Source organism: Oculina patagonica, chromosome 5 (assembly GCF_052425735.1).
Source record: "Oculina patagonica isolate OP01 chromosome 5, crgOcupat, whole genome shotgun sequence".
Lineage (NCBI taxonomy): Eukaryota > Metazoa > Cnidaria > Anthozoa > Scleractinia > Oculinidae > Oculina > Oculina patagonica.
The window spans coordinates 19,687,614-19,702,367 of record NC_135762.1 but is presented as its reverse complement, the minus strand read 5'-3'; the positions used below and the strand labels follow the sequence as shown (position 1 = coordinate 19,702,367).

The 14,754-nt window shown below is 37.3% G+C and overlaps 1 protein-coding gene across 3 annotated transcripts; it reads left to right on the top strand.

Moving 5' to 3' along the window:
• The first annotated feature begins 432 nt into the window (after positions 1 to 432).
• On the top strand, positions 433 to 14,712 carry LOC144653170 (sodium- and chloride-dependent GABA transporter 1-like). 3 transcript variants are annotated; one of them, XM_078513108.1, is made up of 8 exons: positions 433 to 561; positions 4,434 to 4,685; positions 7,339 to 7,895; positions 8,160 to 8,270; positions 9,404 to 9,643; positions 10,914 to 11,275; positions 11,739 to 11,904; positions 12,440 to 14,712. In XM_078513108.1, the coding sequence occupies exons 2-8, from the start codon at positions 4,436 to 4,438 to the stop codon at positions 12,713 to 12,715; spliced, it is 1,962 nt and encodes a 653-aa protein (XP_078369234.1). In that variant the 5' UTR covers positions 433 to 561; positions 4,434 to 4,435; the 3' UTR covers positions 12,716 to 14,712. The 3 variants fall into 3 exon arrangements, with proteins under 3 accessions (XP_078369234.1, XP_078369235.1, XP_078369233.1); XM_078513109.1 differs by lacking the exon at positions 433 to 561 and adding an exon at positions 1,262 to 1,403; XM_078513107.1 differs by lacking the exon at positions 433 to 561 and adding an exon at positions 4,022 to 4,296.
• The last annotated feature ends 42 nt before the right edge of the window (positions 14,713 to 14,754 follow it).

The following is a 14,754-nucleotide window of genomic DNA, read 5'->3' as shown; positions in this document are numbered from 1 at the left end:
GTCTTTTCAACAGCCAAACCCCTGTTACGTTGAAGTCGGCAAATCAGGTTTATTAATGTGGAAGTCACCGGAATCCATAAAACAGTCTACACAGCGAAATTTAAGATTGAGATTTGCGAAAAAAAAAAACATGTAAACCCTTGTTATGATAGCGTCATTTAATAGACAGAACAGAGCCAGAATTTAAGCGCTTCTCGGATGATGTTTAATCATTGTTCATCATCAACTTTTTTTCATTATTCTGCCATCGGTCACGTGTCACAGGTCGCACTCCACTCACCCACCCACACACAGACACACATGTCCAAAGGGCGGTGGAGTCACGTGTAAGCTTCCCAGGCTTATTCACATGGAATACAAAAGATTATCGAAATCATGTTAACAGTGGCTTTGTTATTCAAATTTGTTGAGAAACCTATTTAATAGCAATTAGCAAACTGCATAATTAACGGACTGTGTAATGCGGCTTTGATTTCGCAATACAACAGTTAAACTTTGTTCAGCTGAGCACCCGAGTTTTTTTGGAAGTTAGTCACTGACAGAGATCAAGCAAGGCTGACGGTAGGTAGAGAAGTGAGGGGACAGTAAGGATACAGTAATGCCTCTTTTGTGCAATATTTATGCAGGGAGTTAAGTCAACAAATGTCAGTCATCTAAAGATGCTATTTTGATCATTCTAGCCTGCGTATCCCTGCTGGTTTAACCCATCCTATGTGATCAATAGCAAGATATTATCTAATGATTACTACAGACAATCGTACCAATTCACCCTGGTGGTTAACACTCTAGATCTGATCGTTTGTCTTTTCTCTCCAATTCGGCGTATTCGAAATCTTTGAAAAAAACCCTTATCTCTTGTCTTGTCAAGCGGAACAGTGGATTGCAAGCGGAGTTAGTTAGTTCAGCAAAATGTCTCGGGTTTTTTGTTACCTTGAGTGTTATGGGCACAGAATACATCTTGTAACGAGGAAAAACACGAGCGAACCAGCGAAAAGAAAGTGTCTCTTGCATCTTAACTCTCTTTGAAAGCTCAGCAATAAACTTGAAAGAAACAGACGCCGACATTTCGTTTACCTTCCAGGATTTCGATTTATGCTCCTCTTTCTACTGGATGTGAAAATAAGGCAGTTCACTGGGAGTCTGGGAGGCTAAAACTAACGGGGAAAAAAACCCATACGCCGAAACCGTTACGTGATATGGCAAGTTATGATATGTCATTCCTGACATTCCGAAGAACCAAAGTATTTCAAAAATTACCATTTAGATTTCCAAGTCCTTGAACTGTATAGCACATGCTCTCTCACTCACTGGTAGTGTTTAGTTGTATATTTATACACGCGCCTGCAGCCAAAGCTATTTTAATACTGCAAGACTAATAACGACTGACTTGGTCGACTTGGAAGGTATGTTAACTACACTGTTAGAATCTTTAGAGCTACACTAATTGCTAGGAACGCTTTGTAGTAACACCGGCGCTCAGCAAAGTTATTCGTATCTCAGCTGCAGCCCAAAGAACTTGAACAAGGTTTAGAAACTGAGAAACAGTAACAACACCAGAGTTAGCCGGCAAAAGCTATCTGTGTAGCCAGCAAGTTAAAATTCACCGTTGAGTGGTTCAGAGAACATAGATCTATTTTCGAGAAGCGTCGCGGTCGACGGTTGCTTTGTGATCCAGAAGATCAAGACTCGGTATGAACATTTGGATTACATATTGTGCTCAAAGGTAATTTTTGATTAAAAAAAGGCAGAGAACTTTCCAAGATCTCCCTCTTTCCTTTCCCGATCACCACATTCAATCCTCAACCTTTTTTCTCATTGAAATTTATACGATCTAAAACAACTTAAAGCTTTCGTTGGAATAAATTCAAATGATAGTCTGTTATGACTGCAGTAGCAAACTATATCGAGGGCGTTAGCACAATAACACGATTCTCGCTTTTTAAAACACAAAATCAGCGGTAAGAGTTAATTGCCTGCAAGATAGAACACCGTGGATCATTATGCAAATTTTGTTGCCATAATTGTTTAATGTATCATGCATAATTCAATTCAAACCTATCGATTGCTCAACTTTATTTGTCTACAAAATGTAGAAAAGAAACGATATGCTGCGAAATTTACTTGGATTTCGATATTCGCGTCTACAGTAAGTTTAAAAACGCAAGACAAAGTGGTAAAGATTATAGGACAACCCACGACAATCTTTGGATGTGAAGTACGCACGGGTAAATAGTATGTTCGCGTCACACGCTAGTAAAAAAGTTAAGCCGGTATCATATCAAAATACATCAAATCTACTTCCTGTTCTATATAGCAATGAGTAATAAATGGAATGTCAAGCCCTCATCGACAAGCGTATGTCGGTATAACCGTCACTATTCTTTCTTGAGTCATCATTTCAATATAAACTGTAAAATGCGTCATTAGTTACTCACACACAGTTCTAGCTATCTACACGACCTTGACATAACACTCGAAACGTTTACTTTCAGTCAAGAAATTCCGGAATCCTTGTCATTCTGCCAGGCGGAAGCTAATCGCTGCTTAGAGTTACCAGATTAAAAGCTGTACTCCAACAACAGCAAACGATCCTACCGCTATTTCATGCAAGAAATATAAAAGTAGTCTGGCTTACTGAAAAAGAATCGATACATATACGATATTTATTTGCCGACAGCTTTCGACGTTTGCCCATTTAGAAACGCGTTGCTAACTGGTTAGTAAGAGAGTTTCTATACATGAACTATGGCATCATTCCAGAGTATTTATATAACAAACACCTTCAGTACTGATAATACGCACGCGCTAGTATGCCGGGCTAGTATGCCACTGGCGTAGCTAGTTCTACGCCGGACGTTTGTTTTGACAACAGGCGAAATAAGCAACAAAGTAAGAGTATTATAAATATCAGTTGGAAAAGCGATTAGTGGAGATTTTGGACGCTGAGCTTAAAAATAGGATAAGAATATGAACACTTTACAATTTTAACTCTTTAGCCTTGTAAAAAGTATATAACTTACATACTACTTGAATATTTTCTTTTACATCGTATTTGTATGTCGAAAGACCTAAATGATGCCTTTCACCAGGTTGGAAGGAAAATGCCATGATATTTTCCACCGATAACTCTGCAAAATAAATAAATAAATAAATAAATAAATAAATAAATAAATAACTAGTGAAAACTCATGTGAATTTTCTGCTTGGAAAAAAGAATGCGGATGGCTACACCAACAGGATGCAGTAAGCCCGGGCAGCAAGCTTTCAACTGAATTGAATTCATTAAATCGTGCACTCCGAAAAGTTCCTCTGTAAAGGCACCACATCTAATAAGTTTCATTTCCTGAACAAGGCACATGTACTAGGTCATTCGTTTTAGTAAGGAAACTTGCACGGAACAAGCGAGAGCTTCTGATCCCCGTGGGTCACGTTTTCTTGTTACCGATCTAACTGATATACACACAGAATACAGAATATAAGCGAATGTGCATTCATTGGCGTATTACATGCGAAATATGAAAACTTTAATATGAAGTTTTACTTTTGATTGTAATTTCTTACCAAACGATCTTAAAAATAAAAGAAAACCATCTTTTAATAATTTTTCTATTGATATTCTCTTGGTAATTTACTATTTACTGCTTAAAGAGAATCTTAGGTTTTAATTGCATCCAAAGTTGCCCTTGAATAAAAACATTCTCCATGGTTACTGTGTAATGAATGGTTGTCACGCCTTCTTTTCCCGCCAATCTTGTTGCCTGTTACACGAGCTTTCCTTGAATCATTCTTCACGCGATCACGAACCCCGTAAAATTACAACCAGTTTCGACATAACAAAGTGGGCACTATAAGCAGGTTAGAAGGCGACAGTGATTTGGCATTGTGGTAAAACAGTCCGCTTTTGTCATGAAACTATGAGAGGACAAAATTGATCAAAGGTCGTAATTATTGTTTTGATAATTAATACATCCTGTTGGTGTTTGTGTGAATGATTGACATTTGTAGAATGCTGCATACCTTTCATTCGTATGCTCACGGCATCTCAAGACCTTTATTTCCTGCAGTTAATTCGGTTTTCCGCCCATTGCTGAAGTGGTCTCAAACTGATCACGTCTTTTTCTTCACTAAAACTGAAGTCGCTGGTCGTGATCGGTCAAAAAGTAAACTAACATCAGCCGTGAGCACTGTTGCAACACTGACTCATTTGAATACTACGGTCAACTGCGTGTTTATATCGTAGATGATCAGAACGTTACCGGCGCATTAAAACTTTTCAATCTATGGCCGATCATATAGGTAAACTGTTCAGATTCTTCTTAACTCAAAGTTTATTGAATTGTTACGTTAAATAGCGCTTAACAAATCCCGTTTTACATGCTGGCTGTTTCGCGGTTTGTGTTGTTTATATTTGCGTGTTCACTTGATCTCCACAGGGATGGCATTGCGAGATGACAAATCAACCGATGTACTGACTCACAAATCTAAAGAAGATCTTTCCTATGAACCGAAAGAATGGCAAGGAAAGTCTTCAACTGACATCGCTGCAGCCGAGACTGGTGAGGGCGGAAAAGAAAAGCGTGAGACTTGGGGTCATAAAGCGGAATTCATTCTGGCCACTGTTGGTTTAGCTGTTGGTTTGGGTAATGTGTGGAGGTTCCCGTACCTTTGCCAGAAAAATGGAGGAGGTGAGAATAAACTTTGACAATTTCTAACGAGATCATTGCAAATTAATGAAAAACCTGTAAAATTCAGCTAAAATTTGATTTATTCTTCGGAGGAGAACGCCCCACGCGGTAGGTCGCCGCGTCCTAGCGCCTTTCAGTTCACTCCCATTGATTGTATCATGACTAATACAATCGGTACTACTACACGTCACTAATGATTTATGAACCACAAGATCAAAACTCTACAGATTTCACACAGCACTCGAATATTCACAAAGCTTAGCTTAATTTGTTCTTCCTCGGTGAGAAGAAGATAGAATCAATAAATATCTCTGTGTATTTATTTTGCTATGACGTGACAATTTATGCACGCGAAGGAAATGAAACATGGAATAACGTGATAAATTTAAAATAATTTATGATAACAATTTATTCAAGACTCAAAAAAATTCTTCGTGTTCAAGTTTTTAAATGATTATTTGGCAATTCAAGTCCCTTTGACCCCGTTGTTAGGGAGCAAGGTGAAGTCATTCATTGATTTAGTTTGTCCGACCATGCTCCCATCCCACGCACTTGTTCAAGCAAAAATACGAAATCATTAATGCTTCACCTGTCCTGCAGACAACACCCGCTCATTACAGCAGGAAATGATCACCTTACCGCGGGAGCTGTGAATTTTATCTGCTCTTTTCATATAAACTAATTTTATGAAGATTCGGGATTGTTTACACGGGAATGCTCAGTAAACCACAACGAGCCTTTAAACACAGAATTGCTGTGTGGACGCAATTGAACTAGGGATTCTTCAGATGTGATTTTTATTTTTTAATGTTTCACATTCATTATCACCATCTGAAACAAAGGGAATTAAAAATCAAACTGGTTTGAAAAATTTAAACCAAAGATGAATATGCATTTGCTGTATGAGACACCGGAGTGGACTGGACTACAGTATACTGAAATGCAACGGAATGAAACTGGACAAAACCTGCATAATATCAAAATGACTATACACAAAAACACATCAAAACATACAAATACTGTAGGAAAATTAGATACCTGACAGGTATCTGTAACCAGATATCAAGCAAATTTATATACAACAAGAGCTCTTAGAGCTTACAACTGCGCTGGTCTCATGAGCACTTTAGGGGAGCCATGTGGGGGGAACAAAAAATGCACCCCCCTCCCCTTATCCCCTTTTCCTGCGTCGAACAATGTTGCGACTGACAAACAAGATGGTAAGAAAACACCTTGCGTGACATTTCATGGTTGACTAGTTCCATCCGAAATTAAACATTTTTCTTATATGCTAATGGTGGCCAAATTTAATTCCCACGATCTTGATCCGTGAAACAAAAAAATCTTTTAAATCAGCATCCAGTGTTGTCTCGAATTACCGTTTAAAGATTGAATAACCAGCTCCGAAAATGGAATATTGTAGCAAATAATTAAATCAAATTTGAGAAGAACACTAGACCTGTGTTTTGCTGAATGGGAATTCCCCGGGGAATTAATTTATCAATGACGTAACCATTGCAAGTCAGGGCATGTTTGTCTCAGTGGTTTTCCATCAGATTTCAGAAATCCTATAGATGACACAGCTCCAAAAATAAATAACGCTAAAAAATCCATATATTTCACACTTAACATGCTAAGTTTAGACCAGAGGATTTGTTTAGTTTCCGTTTGTAGCAGATTTAAACCTTTCAGAGCATTGCGTGATTCTTGCCAATCAGTGCCTTGTCAAACTAAAAATTTGTTAACGCCAGCACATTCCAGGACACAAACGTAATGTAAATAAATGTAAATTCTTGCCCGCTAAAGCGTATTTATTTAAAGCGTGAAATTTTAGTATTTTCTTCGATTCAAACGCTTCAAAATACTTCACACTGAATTTTGTAAGTAAAGATTAATGGATTCGCAAAGAGTTGAAAGGTAGCTGATAATAGCTTTGAAAAATTACGTGACTCGAGGTCTAGCCGATCGAAAGTGAAACTTGCCATGTCAGCACATTCTTTTACACCAACGTAATGGTATTTATTCACAGATTCTGGCCCGCTGAAATAAATTTTTCTTTCGACGCATGAAAACTTAGAATTTCGAATATTTCACACTAAACATTCTTTGTAAAGACAAAAAATAAGAAAATGTTTCCATTTGTTACTGATTTGTAGCTTCTGAACATGGCGTGACATGAGCCTGACCGAGTGGAGGTTTGGTGCAGGTCACCGACAAAACGAAAAATAATAATAATAAACCCCGTGCAGAGCAAGAACTGCGCAGCGCAGTTAATAAAACTGATGTCACACAATGATTCATCCATTATACTGTTTGTTGGAAAACAAACACATTTTACCAGATTTTCGAACAGCCGGAACTTATATTTGTGTTAACTTTTCAAGTTGTTTCTGCACATGCTCAAAAAATCAATATATTTTATAGCTGCAAATTAAGGTCATGTCTTCCTTTAGATTTTCAAAGGTAATGTTTTCATGGGTTAAGTTGCCTACCAATTTCAGGACAGTCTAGACCAAAAATCTGTGAAATCCCAGTGACATAGCCCTTTGTCAGAACATTTACTATTTCTTGCCATTCTTATTTTTCAAGGCTGATATTTGTGATGCAATTAATTATAATCATTGTCTAAATTTATTGCATTCTTTCTCAACAGGTGCTTTCCTTATTCCTTACGTAATCTTCATGGTGATTGAGGGATTACCACTCTTCTTTCTGGAGCTAAGTATTGGTCAGCGAATGAGAAAAAGTGCCATAAGATGCTGGCAAGATGTGCACCCAGCCCTGTTCGGTATCGGCGTGGCATGCCTTATGGTGTCTCTGATGTTGTGTCTCTATTATGTGGTTGTGATTGCTTGGTGTTGTTATTACTTCTTCATCTCGTTCACCAAAACACTACCTTGGACACACGACGTGCTTTGTGAGAACTACCCCAAGTATTCACAACTCGGAAAAGCTGTTGATGCATGTTACAGCAACAGCACTTGCAACGGCACAGCAATCTATACGTCCATGAAGCAAGAGTATGACAATTTTCCTGACTGTTGTGTGCGAGACCCACCACAATACTACTTCTATCATCACGCATTGCAGATCTCACAAGGTATTGAAGAAACTGGTATTGGAATGAATGGAAAACTTGTTGGGTGTCTGGTGTTTGCATGGGTTATTACATACCTTTGTGTTGTCAAAGGAATCAAATCAAGTGGAAAGGTGAGATTTGTAACTAATTAAATTTTCATCTAATTTAAAAATTATTTTCTTCTTTCTATCTGTTCAGACACTTGTCAATAGCAATGCTTTATGCAAGAGTCAAAAGTGTAAATAAAGGTACACAATCAGTTGTCCAAAGGACAGTTACAAGTAGTTACCAAATTTAACCTTTAAACAGATACATTTTAAAATGCTAGCTGATCAGTTAAGAGAATTAATCTTTTGAGTTTGGCAGTGACATGGTTTTCCTGATTTACCTTGCAGGTTGTGTATTTCACAGCGACCTTTCCTTATGTCATTCTGATCATCTTGTTCTTCCGAGGAGTTACCCTAGAGGGAGCAGGAAAAGGAGTCAAAGCCTTTTTCAATCCAGATGTAAGTACATCAGCTAATAGAACATTAAACCTGCTTCAGTCAGTTACTGAAAGACTGTTAGTTGTAAGTGAATTTGAAGTACCAGTAGTAAGTTAACAATCATGTAACTTTTTCCATTTAATTTATTTTACCATCATTTTACTTTCCACTGTGATTGTTCCTCCAGTATAGTAAATCCCCATTATGTGAACCTATCACAATCCTTTGACTTTGTTTGAAGTCAGTACAGGGACTATGCTTGTAATGTCTGAGCTTTTCAAGCCTTATAAACTTTAAGATAAATACGTGTATGTGCCTTTTGCAACAATGAAATAATGCACTGGGGATGATGACATCAAGCCTAAATAAACATACTTTTCCCTTTATCTCTTCAAGGAGGCTCGAAAGGGTTTTCAGCTGCACACATGCACAACTTGCAGTCATCATCCAGAGGTCCATGCGCGTACTGATTTTTATATGGAAAAGTAGCGCGCGTAGCTAACCAGAAGTGAAAATACTGCGTAAAATTGTGCGAACCTAAAATAAAACATGCGAAAAACAATCCCACTTTTGTCCAAAGTTTGCTTGGTGAACTATCCTGATTTTTTGCATTCAAGAACTAGTCGGTATTTTCTTTCAATTACAAGAGTTTAAGAGAAAATTATGCTGCGCATTTTTTATAACCTGTAACCTGACAACAGCTTTTTTAAAAAATAACTTGCTTTCCACAGAATAGATTTTTGTCATATCTCCAAAAGTTAAGATAATTACCATTTCTTTCTAAAACAGGAGAAAAAATAATAGGTCACCAAATTAGTTTTTGAGATAATTTGTGAAAATTCTGTTGTCATGGTAACTTCTATGACGTCATAACAACCCTTATGATGTCTTCCTGTACAGAAACTTATTTAGTGTGCACTGAATAACAAACCATTGAGAGACACTATCTGGACCTCAGTAGTTCTATATCAGAAATTTAGCATGCAAAAAAAGAAATCAGTTTACACTTGCTTACACCTGTTATTTTAGACTTATGTAAATTAGTTGTAAGGCCCTATGTGCCATGAGGCACTAGGAGGACGGAAGGTACTTGAGCTTAGTTGTACACAGATTTTGTGAATAAACCTAAACATGCAGTCATAATTGCATTGCAGTGGAAACTGCTAGCTGATGCCAATATTTGGAAAGATGCTGCTACACAGATGTTCTTCACCCTCAGCTTGGGCTTTGGTGCACTGATTGCATTTGCAAGTTACATGCCTCTTCACAATCAAGTGATGCGGGATGCCTATACCGTGGTATTCATCAACTGTGGCACATCACTGTTTGCTGGTATTGTGGTGTTTTCTATTCTGGGTTACAGAGAGCATATCACAGGCATCCCAGCCACTGAGGTATGCGAATCTTGCTTTTAATTGTCTATATGGCCTATCAGTCAGGCAACAATTAAAATGGTTAATGATATTATTGAAAAACAAAAACCATTTGCCCATTTGGCCAAGGGAAGTGCAATCTTCAAAATAATTTTGTAAATGTCTGTATAAGATTACTATTTAGATTGTTTTGTACCAGATTTAAGCCTAACAAATGTGAAACAAAATCATACTCACTGTGAGAGTTATCCTGCCATTGCTCAGTTGCAGTGTGTCGAATCATCATGTTTCTGCATTATCTAACATAATTAATAAGTTACCGGTAGATTTTTTATTAAGAAGCAAGAGTGATCAATATTTATGTAACTTCAGGTGGTGAAAAAAAATTAACTAGGGTTAAAGTGCCTATGAAATGAAAATCAAGTTGAACTCATATAAAAGGCCTTTTCAAATGAAGAAAGATGGTGTTTTCCTTTTTCTGATATCTTTTCTCGTTCCAGAGATATTTACGATTTTGTATTATGCAAATTAGATAACTGATGACGTCATAAGTTTGACAGAAATTGATGTAAAAACACAAAATCAGTAATATCTCTGTAAATACTTAAGCAAAATAATTGAAACTTGGCACCAGTATTGTACCCCAAGAAATACACCACATGTTGCATATTTTGATGTTGCTATGGCAACAATCTCGGTTCCAGATCTCTTTCATGTGGATATAGCAATCCCGGGTTTTGATCCATTCCAAACCTTATCCTCCATCTTGAGGGTCATTTGGGTGCATGCCTACCGCAATGAGCACATTACGTATGTTTGGAATGACACCATTTACTTCTCACTGTAAAGCCATAAATCGTGATATTTGATTCAAAGAAGAAAAAGACTGGGACCAAAAGTGTTGCCATAGCAACATAATTATATGTACCATGTGGTGTGATTCTTAGGGTACAATACTGGTGCCAAGTTTCATTTACTTTGCTTTAGTATTTACAGAGATATTACTGATTTTGTGTTTTTACACCAATTTCTGTCAAACTTATGACATCATCAGCTATCTAATTTGCATAATACAAAATCGTTAATATCTCTGGAACGAGAAAAGATATCAGAAAAATGAAAACACCATCTTTCTTCATTTTGAAAGGTCTTTAATATGAGTTCAACTTGATTTTCATTTCATTAGGCACTTCAAAAATCTAAGAGACAACATAAGTGCCATTTTATATTTAGTCATGATATATTGTGATTGTTTAACCGAGTTCACTAATACAGATTGTATGATTAACAGGTTGGGTCTGGTCCAGGACTTGCATTCATGACGTTTTCTGACGCCATTCTTCTGATGGATGTGTCACCACTGTGGGCCATTCTTTTCTTCTTTATGTTGATTCTTCTTGGAATTGACAGTGAGTTTGGCACCCTGGAAGCAGCCATTGGTCCAATAATGGAGTTGAAGATTTTTCCCAATATGAGGAAGGAATTGGTGACTCTGCTTGTTGCAGTGATTCTGTTCCTGTTTGGTTTAGCCATGGTTTCTGGTCCTGGTTTCTACATCTTCCAGATGTTTGATGATTATTCAGTTACAATCCCACTGTTGGTTATTGCCCTTTTCCAGTGCATTGGAGTGGCATGGGTTTATGGCAATGACAGGTATTGTATAAGAAAATCTTCGTTTCATTCAATTGTTTTTGTTTTGGTCTCGTTTGTTCTTTGCAGGTCACTTTAAAAAAGGTAAAGCCTGCTGCTGCGCCAAAAAGCTCATCAGGCTGGGGCTTATCCCAGTTTCTGTAGCATTAAGCGGCTAGGAGTACATGTTCTCCCCCTAGATGGGATGCTAGTCCATCGCAGGATTACCCCCCAGCAGTAAATTTGCCAGTACCCATTTATACACCTGCGTGGAGAAAGGCACTATGGGAGTAAAGTGTCATACCTAAGGACACAACGCAGTGCCAAGGCCGAACCCAGACTGCTCGATCCAGGGTCCAGAGCACTAACCATTAGGCCACCGTATCAATGGATCCAGAGAGGTTCTTATCTCCAGTGTCACTTGCATAGAGCAAACATAACAATTGCTTTTCATTATTCACCAAAGTAACTTTATTAATGTCAACAGGTTTGCAGATGACATTGAATTCATGACAGGAAAGCGACCATGGATTGGCTGGATGATCTGCTGGAAATACATCTCCCCTCTGGCTTTGTTTGTTGTTCTTGTTGCAGTCGTTGCTCAGCAGAGTCAGAGTGCTCCAACCTATTCCAAATTTGTGGGATGTCCACAGGTATGATAAATGGTTAAATTCATCAGAGATCCCAACCTTAGAGTTGCAGTTTAACAAGTTAGCCACATTTTGGCAAACCCTGATGACAAGGACCTCTGTATTAAAAAGAAATTTATAGTGGCACATCCACTGTTTCCAGAACAAATCAAAATTTAGAAGTGTTGGTTCTTGTCAAGGGAGGAAAACCAGAGGACCCTTATAAAAACCCTTAATGGAGCAAGGGTAAGAATCCAGAACAAACTCAACCCACATAGGACACCGATCTGGAAATCAAATCATAACCACTGTGCCAACCCTGCTCCCCTAAATGAAAAGGAGGGAGGAAAAGTGATAGACACTGTCAAGCCCATGAAGTAAGTCATCTCAGAATCAACTAACTCTGACAAACCTACTTCAGTTCTATGATTGTTTTTATGATATTTCTAAGGAATTAATGAACTGAAGACAATAAGAAAAGGTGACCCTTAAATCTTCTCCCTTACATACTGTGCTGAATAAATTAATGTATTTATATCGGGTTTACTCTTTCCAATAGAAACCTTACAGTGGCAAAGGATCCAAGACATGGACTGAGAGTACTCCGTATCCAGGCTGGGCAATATTCGTTGTTGTTATGATTGTCCTTGTCTCCACCCTGCCAATTCTCATCTGGTTGATCAAGGATTGGCCTAAAAACTGGCGTACAAGCTTCCACAAGACCTTCTGTACTGGAGCCAACAATTACCTGCCAGACCCAAAGAAAGATGAAGTCCCAGAAGCTCAAAATAAGGCTGCAAACAACTATGGTTTAGATGGAGGCAATGTAATGTGATATGGCTGTTGTAAAACAAAGCCAGTGTTGCATGACTAAATTATTCATTTTGGGGGTGTTTTGTAATGTTACTGTGACATTATTCTTTCAAGATATATAAATACAAGTGTTGAGACAACAGAAAAAGCTGGCAGAGCAAGCTTTTCTGGCTTTGCTTTAGAGTGCATAAAAATGCTTTAATACTGCTAAAAAGAATAACTGTTGAGGGGTGAGAAATGGTACCAATAAGTCTCATCAAATTTAAATAAGGTCTTGGAATCTTAGATGGTCAGTAAAAACAGATTTCCCATTTATTAATAGTCCTAGCCTTGCATAAACAGTAATGGTTTAATCAACTTGGTGAGCCTCAAAGTCCATTCTTCATTCCTCAATTTTTTCATCATTCTGTAAAAACAATTTGCTCCATGTTTGTATAATGCATTTCGTCAGTAATGATACATTGTTCACACAAACATATTTAGGATTCTGTAGTTATATTAATGCCAAATTTATTTAAGGCTCTCATAGGTAAAGTTTTAGACGCATGACAGCCAAATGGTTTGAAAATAAAGAGAAAACAATGTGGTTAGACATCCAGGATTTAAAGTTTGGTAGTGAACTCATGTTGTATTCATAAGTGACTGTTGTTTGATGTTGTTCCTTTTTCTAATACTGGGAATTTCAGAGAGAAAGCAAACATTAAAATGTAGATGCTATCTACAAACAGCAAACATATCTTATCAGAATCTCTGTGTATCACATTTGAGAAAAACTTTGCTTCAGATTCTTATGACTTCATTTGACTCAATTCAAATCCAACCTGTTTTGCTTTTTTTTAAGAGAATTGTCACTGAACTATTTTACAGGCCCACAAAAAATGAATAAAAAAGTACTGCCAAAAGTACAATTTTGTATATTTTTATTTTAATGGAAACATTTGGTGCTGCTGATGTATTTTCTTGTGGCGGCTTCTACAGTACTATATATCAACTATTAATTGAAATCACACAGACTATTATCTGAAACAAGACAACAAGACTGTCTAAAATCAGACAATATTCCACAAAACTCAGCAGGATAATTGTTTTAACATCAATGAACAATAAATTACATTTTACGCCTAACTGGTATGTGCAGCATTTTACAAGACTTTGGATGAATCTTGGCAACCTATGAATATTGAACAATTATCCTGTGAAATGGCAGAGAATATCGCCTGATACTTAGCCGACAAATTGTGGAATAAAAAGCTGGTTTCAGTATGCAGGAATATAGCAGAAGACCTTTTAGTTTCAAAAAAGCTATCAGTATCTACTAATTTTATATGCGTGTATCTCATAATTTGAAGTATATTTTATAGAAAATAATCAACACTAATCAACACTAAACGCAAAAAGAAGTGAAAAAATGGGAATGATTTCAGGGAAACCTGATCACTGTTCTGTACTTGTGAACTTATTTGTTTATGTACAATTTTGAATAATATTAGGGACCAGTCATTATTTACAGGGGTGGGGTGGGGGAAGGACTGGTGCAAATGGAGAGTGGCTATATTCAAATTCTCTTGACTCTCCCTTTTTATGAAGCACATGTTTTGCTAAGCCACACATGTACTCCCTTATTCACCACTCAAAATACTTCAAAATATGTGTCCATAAATTTATGTGCCCCCCCCCCCCCCAATTTCCCTGCATAAAAATAATTGACCTTCCTTACAGAAGCCTGTGATCCCAGGAAGTTTTACCAGTTTATCTTTGGATAGCCCTAGCTTCATATCATGTCTTGCTCTTTATTTCAATAAGATTATTATTTGTAATTTTTGTAGTTAGGCTCATGGTATATTCAATTGTGGTAATATTACGGTAAACCATTGTATACCTACGCGTAAGGAATTAGCCCTGCAGGTCTGGTTTGTTTTCTCTAGTATTTGAAGTAAGTTAACATGTACACAAGTGTAGTGAAACCAGTTGTAAAAATCCTGCACGTCAGAAGGGAATAAATAAGGCTGCAAACGAAAATTATGTTGTTTTGTCCTTGAAAGCTTTTTTTTCAGAACTTTG

Excerpts from the sequence above, each read along its gene's own strand:
- LOC144653170 (XM_078513107.1), top strand. Across the intron at positions 4,686-7,338 it reads TTGCCAGAAAAATGGAGGAG|GTGCTTTCCTTATTCCTTAC; the intron begins GTGAGAATAAAC and ends CTTTCTCAACAG. Across the intron at positions 11,276-11,738 it reads TGGGTTTATGGCAATGACAG|GTTTGCAGATGACATTGAAT; the intron begins GTATTGTATAAG and ends TAATGTCAACAG.